The sequence below is a fragment of the Carlito syrichta genome, unplaced genomic scaffold (genome assembly GCF_000164805.1).
Source record: "Carlito syrichta isolate Samal-C Ts95f unplaced genomic scaffold, Tarsius_syrichta-2.0.1 Scaffold305791, whole genome shotgun sequence".
NCBI classification, from domain to species: domain Eukaryota; kingdom Metazoa; phylum Chordata; class Mammalia; order Primates; family Tarsiidae; genus Carlito; species Carlito syrichta.
In genome coordinates this window covers 82,004-93,478 of record NW_007249887.1, presented here as the reverse complement: position 1 = coordinate 93,478, position 11,475 = coordinate 82,004, and the positions used below count along the sequence as shown (strand labels likewise).

Sequence of the window (11,475 nt, the reverse complement as noted above, 5' to 3'; positions counted from 1 at the left end):
AAAACTCAGTGTGAAACAGGAACCGTTTAAATGTTTAAAGCAATGTTTAGCGTTAAAATGTTTAAAGGAATGTCTGATTTTAAATTTTTCCATTAAACTCATTCAAATTACCAGGGTCCCATTATTTCCCAACCATAGAGCAATCAAAAAGAAAATTGAAATCTGTTTACATTTATGCTGAAGTTTGGTGATCTGTAAAATAAAGATTTATATTTGGTTTTTGGTTATTTCAAACCTTTGGCAAAAAAGATGAGTTTTTAAATTTTTTTTTTAGAAAACTGTTATGTTTTATTTTAAAATAGTAAGAGAAAGAGCATAGTTTTTCTTCTGTGCCTTAAGCAAAGACGTTATAGGGATTTGAACATTTGCTCTCTGTGTACCACCAGGAAAAGCAGTCACATTAACATGTAGCCCCAATCTCTAATGAAATTCAAACATATTGTTGTGAATAGAGACCGCTTATTTTTTTCAGCCTTGACTTTAAAGTGCAAATCTTTCCATGCAATCATAAATGATTAATCTCTTTTCCATGAACTTCCAAATTCTCATCCCTGGATACAAGCTAGATTTCTGACTTCTACCCCGAACTGGAAGAAACATTTGATCTCAGAGTCTCTTTTTCTGCATTTTTGTTGCCTGCCAGCCCTGTCGTTATCAATTACTAGCCTAGTCAGCTTTCTTAGTTGCGAACAATCTAAACCAACTTTGGCTGATTAAGAACATATATAATTTATGAATTTTATCTGACATCCAGAGGAATTCAGAAAAATCTATAGAATTCAGATTCATAAAATGAGCAGAAATGGAGTGAATGATGACATTCAGAGACAACTTCAAAATTATACCCCAAAAGCAGCCTTGAAACTTTCACAAACACCAGATATCAAGTACCATTTCTGGCACTATTAGCCATGCTTCTTTCGAAACCTGTCTGCTTTTACCCTAGCTGCAGCAGTGACTATCACCAAAATGGGTTTAAAAATTTTCTTACTTCTTTGCCTCACTATTATGGTAGGTAGAATTATGCTCCTTCAAATATGTTTACACCCTAGTCTCTGGAACCTGTAAATATGTTATGCTGCATGGCAAGGCAAAGGGAAGTTAAGGCTTCTTATTAACTGACCTCGAAATGTGGAGATTATCTTGTATTAATCAATTAAAGGGGAAAGTAGAAGAGCCAATTTCAGAATGAGGCAATGTAAGAAAGATCGGACCAAATATTGATGGCTTAGAAAGTGAAGTAGTTCATGAGCCAAGGAAGCTGGAAAAGGAGAACATAGTTTTTCCCTGGTGTCTCTAGAAAGAAACACACCGTGCTTGACATTATGACTTGAGCCCAGTAAGACCCAATTTAGACTTGCGATACTCAGAAATTTAAGACAACAAATTTTAAGTGTGTAGTAACTTGTTACAGCAGTAATATAAAATGAACATGACTGTCTCCAGACTGAAATCTGCAGGTGTGTGTCTCTCATTTGGCAGGCTCAGGTCATACCTCAGCCTAACTCAAGGGAAGCTGGGAAACCAAGTGTCTGTGTCACCAAGATGCATTTGACTGTAAATTCCCTGCAGGAAGGTAGGGCTTTATGCCAGCAAATAAATAAGTAAACTCTAGCTTGTTCATTAAACTGAATATTAGATATCAATAACGCATAATGTTTTAGAACTATATATAGTGACATGAACTACTCGCCATAAGTTAAAAATATAGGCGACAGAATATTGTGTTTCATATGCCTCCTTGCTTAAAATAAAACTCCAAGTAATCTCATTTGTTAATTCATACTCTTGACATGCTCTCTCTCTCTATATATAAAATATGTAAAAATATATATATATATATGCAGTACCTCACATATTTATAATTTTTTTGTGGTAATGCTAAAAATTTACACTTAAATTTTTAAAAAAATATAATGCATTTTATTAAGTTGAATCATCATGTTGTGCAATAAATGTCTTGAGCTTATTTCTCCCACCTAAATGAAATTTTGTATCCTTTGACCAATGTCTCCCCGATCTTACCTCACACCTGGTCCTTGGTAGCCACCATGCTACTCTACTTCTATGAATTCAAACTTTTTAGATTCTATATATAGTCTACAAGATTCTACATATAATTCTTCTTAATATTAATGTGCTTAACCAGACCTATTTACTTCTGGATAAATTACCAACATCTTTCTCTCTGATTATTCCCACCTCGGGAACACCCTAATTTACTGCTACCATTTCCAGGGATTGACCCTTTCAAAGAGAAAGTCCTCAGTTTTCAATATGCCTTCACCTAGGTTCCACTAAATATAATCTAAAAATCTAAAATTCCTTCGTGAGAATGGTCTCTATTCTGACCATACATTATATTATTTCATGTTCTTAAAAGTCACTACAGTATTAATTCAGAGTTACAATCCAATATACCAGTCCAAGAAAACCACTAGCATTCCTTAGTATAGACATGCATTTTTAAAATCTATGAAAAGTGACAAAAAACCAGGAAAGTTTTAATATGATATTTTATTATGGGTGTCTGTAAGAAAAAAAAAAAGATCAATAACCACATACAAGCTTACAAAGTTAAATTTCAACACATTCTCTGTGCTATTGTGACAAAAGCAGCCCCATAACTTGTTTTTGTTGTTGACTTTTACAGGACAAAGGGAGAGAATCCCCTGTGGCATGCCAATTAATCTTTCTGACAGGGGACAAGTACAGCTGTTGTGCTTTTAGAAAGCAAGTCAACAATTCTGGTCTAGAGTTTTAAAAGTGAAAGTACATTAGCACCATAACATGTGTCTTTAAAGCCTTTCCAAATATTAGTAATCTTGACCAGCAATTATAAGAAAAAAGAGAAGCACCGTTAAAAGCAGTTGATATCCAAGATTAAAATAATTGTGGCTTCAAAATATTTCTTTAAATTCTTGCACTATACTCTGCTCTTTTAAACCAATATTCTAGGAATTTGATCAATGAAATTCATGTTTTGTCAACTTATACGTTTTTTGGTCTTCTGGAACTCATAGAATTCATCTGTATTTCTGACCAGTTGAGGTAGTTGAAATAGGGAGGTCTTTTCTAATTTCATGTTTGACGATTTCAGAAAGATTATCTTTTACTGGTGAGCATAGTCATTGCTCTGCAGATGGGCTAGAATTCAAAGAATGTAACACAGTGTTATTGTAAGAGTGTTGAAGTTTATTTATTATAGCACCATTGAGACATTTTGAAATTGGAATTGGTAAAAAAATAAACAAAAAGCATTTGAACTGTATTTGGTGGAACAGCAAAAAAAAGTATCCTTTTTTTGTCAAATTATACTTTTTCCAAACATTTTGGAAATAAATAACTGGAATTTAGTTAGTCACTTGTACTGGTTGACAAGATTAGAACAAGAGGAACACATACGGAGTGAAATTTTTGGCTGGGGTTTCAGACAGAGTTTGGTTTATAAAAAGCAAACAGGGCCAATGTCCACACCAAATTCTTGATCAGGACCACCAACATCATAGGGTGCAATATCTACGATAGGTAGTCTCACAGCCTTGCGTGTTCGATATTCAAAGACTGTTTTGCTCCATTCCCCAGTGTGTTTCTGTAAAAAAAAAAGTAAGCAGGTGATCATTACATTATAATTGCTTAGACAATTTCTCTGACTGATCTAGTTAAAACAATATGTTTTGCTCTAAAGGAGTGTTCAGTGTGCCCTATTATTTTTTGTATATATGAGACCTGCTCCACTTCAAAGTTGTAATCATCTTAGTTGATAAACAATAGTCTTAATTAAAAGCTGTAAGGCTTCATAGCAAACCCAACAGGGAGACTGCCATAGACCAGGCCATCCTCAGGAAGCTTGATTCTTGTCATTGCTAACAGGTATAACTGGTTTAATAAAAAAAGCATAGGTCATTCACAATAGAATTTGTTAATATTAAAAGTAAGCTCTCCTTTTATTCATAAATAATAACAAAAGATAAATTTGAAGTTAATCTTTATAATTTAAAAAAACAGAATTTAGAATGAGTTTATATGACAGATATTATGCAAAACATATAGTAATAATTATCCTAATTATCTACTAACGTTTATATATAGATCTAAATTTTATTCTTTCATTGCAACCAGTTTTCCTCTGAAATTTAGATCTATTCACTTTTTGTGGTATTTAACATTCCCTGCAACGAACCAGTAGATTCAAAGTATATAACTCATCTTTTATTTTTATCCCCATTTTCAAATAGTATGACTAAACTAGAAATGCTGAGTGCATTATGACTTATATTTGTAAAAATGTCATTCCTTACAGTGCAACCATCCTCCAGGACAGTGTAGGTGAATTTGCTATTTCCTTCAGCCTTGAATTCGCCTTCATTGGACCCCATCAGCTTCAGGGCTTTCTTTACATTCCCACTGGCCTGATCCAGGTATGCGATGCTATTCTTGCAGTGATATGTGATGTTCTGAGAGGCCCGGCTGGAGAGGAGGCGGAGGAACGCCAGTTGCACATCGAGAACATCTTCAGGAAGTTCAGGATTGCCATAGCTAAACTGTGATAAGGAACAAATAAAAAGGATCAAACACTTTAGCTGCAACTGCACATGAGATTTCTGTAGGATCCACGTGGACATTGTAATATAGGCTGTTCATATATTTTATATATGAATATTTTATATATGAATATATTTTTATTGCATGCCAGAGTAAGAAAGGTCTTAAGAAGGGAAAGACTGCATAAACATATTTAATCGAGCTTGTCTCTTCTTGAGATGAAAGTTTTTTAAATTGTTAAAGTATAGTCACTTGTATATATAAAATCGTTTGAGTGTTTTTTTTATTAATTAATTTTGCTTTGTGATGCTCAGATAGGAGGAACAAGAAATATAATGTAAGTAGGGATGACTTAAAAGGTATATCTTGTCGGGCTCGGTGGCTCAGCCTGTCATCCCGCGCCTTTGGGAGGCTGAGGTGAATGGATTGCCTGAACCCGCGGGTTCGAGACCCGCCTGGGCAGTGAGATCTTATCTCTACAATAAATCAAAAAATCAGCCGGGCATGGTAGCGCATACCTGTAATTCCGGCTACTCGGAAGGCTGAGGCGGAAGGATCGCCAGAGCCCAGCAGGTCGAGGCTGCGGTGGCCAGAAGCGGCCACTGCACTCCAGTCTGGGTGACAGAGTGAGACTCCAACTCATAAAAAAAAAAAAGATATATCTTTTCTTACCTGAAAACCACCATCCATGGACTCTCCAAACCAAATATGTTTCTTCTCAGCACCAGAATCTTTCCACCAGTTTTTCCGTGGAACACTCAAAGGACTGGCATTTATGCATGTTTCTCCAGTTTCCATATTACAGAATACCTTGATAGCATCCATCTTGCAACCTTGGTTAGGATCGACCCAATATTCTCCTGGATAGTCACAAAAAAGGGACAATGGAGACTGATTATATAACACAGTAATAAAATTGAATGAATGGTTGTGTTTGTTTACCTGGCAAGGGATTCATAATGCTGACTGCTAGCTAATGTATTTGTAGTTTATATATTTATATTTTATGGATAGCATGATAGAGAAACTTTTAGATAGAAATTGCGGATGTAAAAGAGTTAGTTATGATGGTAGAAAGCACTGAAATAAAATATATAATATCTTGGTTTTGAATAATGATGATATAGTAAGGCAAGACATTTTGATTGGTATACTATTAGCTATAATCTTATTTTTTTAAAATGACTATTTAATGTAATTTTGCTAAATAATGTAAGCTGATTGCCTAATTTAGATTTATGATAACAGATCTAAACCTGTAGTCCCTATGACTGATGCTTGGCCCCCATTTTATGTAATTTCTAGAGATGACTCCTAGCAAAAGCAGAGTCCCATGTCAAAACATTTGAAAGCTTGAAATAATTTTTCTCTTCAGGTAGAATTAATCCAATATATGCAAAATCCTAAACTATTTCAATATTCTATTTAATTTTATACTGTATTCTGAAATTTTTCATTTGTTCCCTAATCTGAAAATGTAATAAATTCATTGTAATAATTATATTACAATACATAAATATTGCAATAATCAAATTACGATTGCCTGCATTACCTCATGCATAATTAATACTTAGAAAAAATGACATGTATTAATTTATACTTAAATAACTTTGTGATGATAATGAGAAACATACCAAATCATGATTTATATTAAAACTTCTGTAAACTAAGTTTTCCTATATTTGGACTATTTTGATGCCATTTATGTTACATTTTAAGTACACCTGCAAAGTTTACTTTTAAAAAATAATATCAAGAAGTTTCAGTTCAATTAACATTCTTTGAGTACTATTTTGGCTGTAAATTATTTTTACACTAAAGATTTTCTGTTCCTCAAATTTTAATCTAAGCAGCTTTCTCTGTAATCCTGCTGTCATGAGTGTGATAGACTCCCAGACATACCACTCTTGAGTTCAGGATGACAAAATTTCAGGTCTCTGCAGTTCCGAGCAGGGTTTTTCCGAGAACCATCAGGACTAATGAGACTTTCTATCTGTCCATTGACAGACTTGAGTGAAGTCATAATCTCATCGGTGTTGATTTTGAAATCCATTGGTTCATCTCCATAATATGGGGCAAATCCACCAGCTTTTTCACCTCCAATCCCAGCAACGGCGGCTCCACCACCACAGCAGGGACCAGGGGCACCAGGGGGTCCAGGAGGGCCTGGTTGTCCTGGGTGGCCTGGGGAGCCCTAGGAAGGGTAAAACATGCACCATTGAAGTGGGCTTGTATGGTTCCCATTGAAAGACTGTGTTACTAGTCCAGGAAAATGCTTTAAGCTTGTATGGTTCCCATTGAAAGACTGTGTTACTAGTCCAAGAAAATGCTTTAACAATTTATACATGGCGACGTCATCATTATTTTAATAAATGTTTCTTCTGGTGCTTTTGAGATCACATGATAACCAATTTATAACAGGTAAGATATATTACCAAGAAATGTAGTGTTCTACTATATTCGAATCAGTAGTGTTAGAGCACAAGTTTATTCTACCATTCTTCCTTCTGTCTAAATGATGTCAGTAAACAGTCCACAACTACCATTCTAATACTGACATGACAGAGGGCATAAATTAAGGAAATCTAGATTCTGCCCCCAAATGTGCCACTAACTTTGTGTCTTCTGTCTCATCACTTGTTTCAGTTGCCACACATGTAACTAGTGGGGATAAGAGTTTTCATTTCATTTACCCCAAAGGTGTAGGATAGAAAGGTATTAGAAATGATGGCATCATTTCATTTACCCCAAAGGTGTAGGATAGAAAGGTATTAGAAATGATGGCATCAGTAGCAAAAATAGAAATTATGGAAATTGAGAAATAAAACACACTACTTAAGTGCAAGTCATTATTATTATTATAACCATGAGATCTCTAATGTGAAATCAACAATGGCATGGTTCATTTGGTTAGCAGAGCAGATGTCATTATTCTGATACAACAGTTATCTGATCAAATTATTTTTTAAAAAAGATTTTTTTCTCTTGTTCTAGTGTGGTGGAAAAAGACTTCATGTGGTGGTGATGCCTTCAAGTCATTGTTCTTTTTCTAAATTAAGTATTTGCATTATGTTTAACTTACTGTGTCAGTTTAGAAATACAGTAACGTTTCTGCAAATTTAAAGATTGCAGCAACTTAAATACACAGATGCATAAGTGATACATTACCTCAGATCCTCTGTCACCTCTGTTACCTCGAGGCCCTGGTGGTCCAATGGGACCTGGATGTCCACTCGTTCCATCTTTGCCGGGGGGACCACCAGGTCCAACAGGTCCCTAAGAAATTATCATGATATCACAATGCTAGAATATCTTTCTGAAGTGCAGACATTTTTAAAATGTGAACTTTCCAATATCTTTCTGTGGTACTTACTCTGGGGCCTGCAGGTCCTGGACTACCTACTGCACCTTGGTGACCAGCAGGACCCTGGAAGATAAGGAAGGGTGAATATGAGTGAAGACCTCACAAAGGCTTAGAAAACTGTATGTTTGCGATCAAGTCAAGAAAGTTGGAAATCATGATGAAATATGGTTGATTCTTTAATCTTGCCGTTATTTCATGCCAATTGTTATTTCAAATTAGCCCTCAAATCCATTTCTCATCTCTTCTAGCATATACTTTTAGAGATGAAACAGTTTTTACTATCAATCTTTAATTATTTTCAGTTAAAGTACATTGAAGGAATTTTCTAACAAAATGGATAAACTTACTGGAGAACCTGGGCTACCTGGAGTACCAGGCATTCCTCGATGTCCTTTGATACCATTAGCACCGCGTTCACCTGCTTCACCTTTGTCACCACGCGGGCCTTGGGCTCCCTTGAGAAACACATTTTGAATTAAGGTTATATTTAATACATACACATATTTAACACTCATATATATTAAAAAATAAAATATAATTAAATCTATTTTATGGCATTCTATAACCTAAAAATCCTCATCAACAGATGCTTCTTACATGGAACAATTAGCATTGTTGTGTGATTGTTTTAATTTTAAAATAATCAATGGAACTTTTAGTCCTTAATTGCTTTTTATATCATCAAAAGATAATTTATATTTGTTCCAGAGTTACATATTTTGTCAACCCCTTTTTCCTGAACATGCCAGAAAATAAAATACTTCCTACACTGTGGAATGAGTTAAAAAATAAAACATCATAAAACAAAACTTACAGGAGCACCTCGGGCACCAGCAGGACCAGGAGCACCAGAAGGACCAGCGGGACCCTAAGATGAAAACAAACAAATGAACAAACACCCATGAAATTGTTTTTATTTATTGGCACAATTTTGTTTTCAAAAGTTAATCATTTCATTATGATGGAATAATTGCATATATACGATTATTGAAAGTTAATACTATTTCCTTTCTTTTCTCTGTTTATCAAAGAGTTGGAACAGGGAATATCAACAACAGTCTTCTTAATTCAGTTTTGCCTTTACCCAACAAATGGTAATTGGTCTGATTAATACCACTTCAGCTTTAGTAATGAATTCTTCACTGATTACTGCCAGAAACTTCTGATGTATCTTTATTAGCACATTTGTCTAAGGAACGATTAGCATAAAAACTATAAAGCAAAGGATAGTGGATATTTTGATTGGCAGATCTGACATGCTATTTTCTACCCACAAATCTCTTTATGGAAGAAAACAGACAAGCAAGAGAGATGGTGCTTATTAGGACTTACGCTTTCTCCTCTGTCACCACTCTTTCCAGCTGGACCGACGGGGCCAGGAGGGCCTGGATGACCAGGAGCACCAGGGGCACCAGGAGAGCCATTTTCACCACGGTCACCCTGTGAACAGATTCACAAATCCAAAATCAATATGGTGATAACTTGTTGGATTTACATGAGCCCACATATTCAATTGCGCGTGTGCTTGTTATACCTTGCCACCAGGAGATCCATCTCGGCCTGGCAGTCCATCTGATCCAGGATTCCCCTGATTAAAAAATGAGAAAGGAAATCAAGTTCCTAGAAACCATCCAAAGACCATGTAAGCCATACATTCTCAACAAGGCAATATAATTCTCAAAAGGGTGAAAATTGGTTTTAAGGGGTGAGAAATCTTAGATATTACAATAGAGTATGGCCCTTTAACAGGCCACAATATCTAAACAGATATATAGTATATCAGTGATACTAAAATTTCATGGGGTGGGAGGAGGAGAGGTGATTAGTAAGAAAAATATCTAAAAAGGGTCTTTATAAGGGCACTAATAAATAAAAGTTTGAGAAATAGTGATTTTTCTGTTAATCAAAATCTACAGTTTAATTAGTTTGATTTATTTATTCCACATTGTATACATATTTTAAAACAGCACATTGTACCTTTTAAGTGAATACAATTAGGATTTTTAAGTTAAAATATTAATTTGAATGTATATAATAAAAGACTAATCATAGATAACTGCAGAACATTTTCACCCAGGAAAAATGGTGTAAATTGGGGCTTTTCCCACTAAATGTTTCCTAATTTAGTTAGAGATTATATTTTTTCCACTAATGATTATTGATTGGGTAATATTAATAAACATGAGTCTTTAAGTCTACTCTAAGTTGTAATCAAAAGAATATAAAATATGTAAAAGTCATAGACATTAAGACTCAATCTGACCTTTGCCTAAATAAATAATCAGATTCTACTTTCCTAGAAAGTGCTACTTACATCTCTTCCAGGTTCACCAGCTGTACCAGCCAGACCAGGAAGACCCTGAGGTCCAGGAGGACCACGTTCTCCACTGTGGCCATTAGCTCCTGGTTTCCCACTTTCACCCTGTGTGCAAAGGAATAAAAGACATTTTATTTTAACTTAGAAAATCAATTAATGTGGTATTATCAGAAGTCTCAATTTCTCAGGCAAAAATATTGTTTTATTCAGTTTCTATTTTTTTTTTTTTAACTTTGTCCCCATAGAGAGAAAGTTTAGGGGAAGCAAGCTTCATGCATTTTCCAACTTGTCCACTGACTAAGGTGCCAAAGGGCTGAGTAATTACACAGATTATCTTATTCAGAATATTGCACATTTTAACATGAACTTTATAAATAGACACAGGTGTTATAAGAAAAAAGTAGTTATGAGCCATCATGAAACTAGAGATTTATGATGATCATTAAAACTAGATTTTAGTGAATATTTGTCCCTATCTGAAAAATATGTACCTATTAGATAAGTTGTAGAAATTGAATACACTTAAATGTTAAATTTTAATTTTATGACAGCATTACCTGACATTTTGATAAAAAGGTGCTTTTAAAGTATCATAATGTGAGCCCTAATAAAAATGAAATTTTATTACCTTATTTACCAAATGAATATTTTAGAGGCAAAGCTAAGACTAAGTTGTTATAGTAATACTGGTGAAATAGAGTCAGGAGTGCAAAAGGTCTTGAGTGGACAGATAAGTGGCATCAATTAAAGGTCTTCATTTATTTATACGCTAACATTATTTTCCCCTTCCAGATTGACAGCCAGCAAACTCAAGAATGCTCACAATTTTCTAACAAAAGTGTTTGAGTTGCCAAAATATTTTTGGTGACATCAATTTATTTGTGTTTATGTTCAAGGCTAATCTATGATATGCCTTGCTTTTTTGTTCTGGAGTCATTTAATAAAATGCATACTTCCAACAATCTGAAAATATCAAGAAGAAGGTCTTCTCTTGGAAAATTAGCCCCTATGTCAGGAAAACTTTTTATTCTTGATATGATTAAGTGATCTCTGGAGGCTCTCACAGAAAGCTAGGGTCTAGTGAAAGATGGCTACACTCACCTTGACACCCTGAGGGCCAGGGCTTCCCCTAGGACCTGGCATGCCTGGTGGTCCTGCAAGACCCCGTGCTCCGGTAATCCCTGCAATTCCAAGTGGGCCTGGAGCTCCCTGGTGTGACAAATAAGGAAGACTTAGCTCACCTTCATGT

General features: G+C 35.0%; 1 protein-coding gene across 1 annotated transcript in view; it reads right to left on the bottom strand.

The window, feature by feature from the left end:
• Positions 1 to 2,502: 2,502 nt before the first annotated feature.
• COL3A1 (collagen type III alpha 1 chain) overlaps positions 2,503 to 11,475 on the bottom strand; it is a 40,613-nt gene continuing 31,640 nt past the window's right edge. The window contains exons 40-51 of the mRNA XM_008062663.2: positions 11,328 to 11,435; positions 10,224 to 10,331; positions 9,444 to 9,497; positions 9,242 to 9,349; positions 8,724 to 8,777; positions 8,257 to 8,364; positions 7,919 to 7,972; positions 7,714 to 7,821; positions 6,448 to 6,739; positions 5,218 to 5,405; positions 4,302 to 4,544; positions 2,503 to 3,592 (exon numbers count right to left, since the gene is read on the bottom strand). Coding sequence (XP_008060854.1) covers positions 3,446 to 3,592; positions 4,302 to 4,544; positions 5,218 to 5,405; positions 6,448 to 6,739; positions 7,714 to 7,821; positions 7,919 to 7,972; positions 8,257 to 8,364; positions 8,724 to 8,777; positions 9,242 to 9,349; positions 9,444 to 9,497; positions 10,224 to 10,331; positions 11,328 to 11,435 — 1,572 coding nt within the window. The 3' untranslated portion in view covers positions 2,503 to 3,445. The remainder of the gene's footprint in view (positions 3,593 to 4,301; positions 4,545 to 5,217; positions 5,406 to 6,447; positions 6,740 to 7,713; positions 7,822 to 7,918; positions 7,973 to 8,256; positions 8,365 to 8,723; positions 8,778 to 9,241; positions 9,350 to 9,443; positions 9,498 to 10,223; positions 10,332 to 11,327; positions 11,436 to 11,475) is intronic.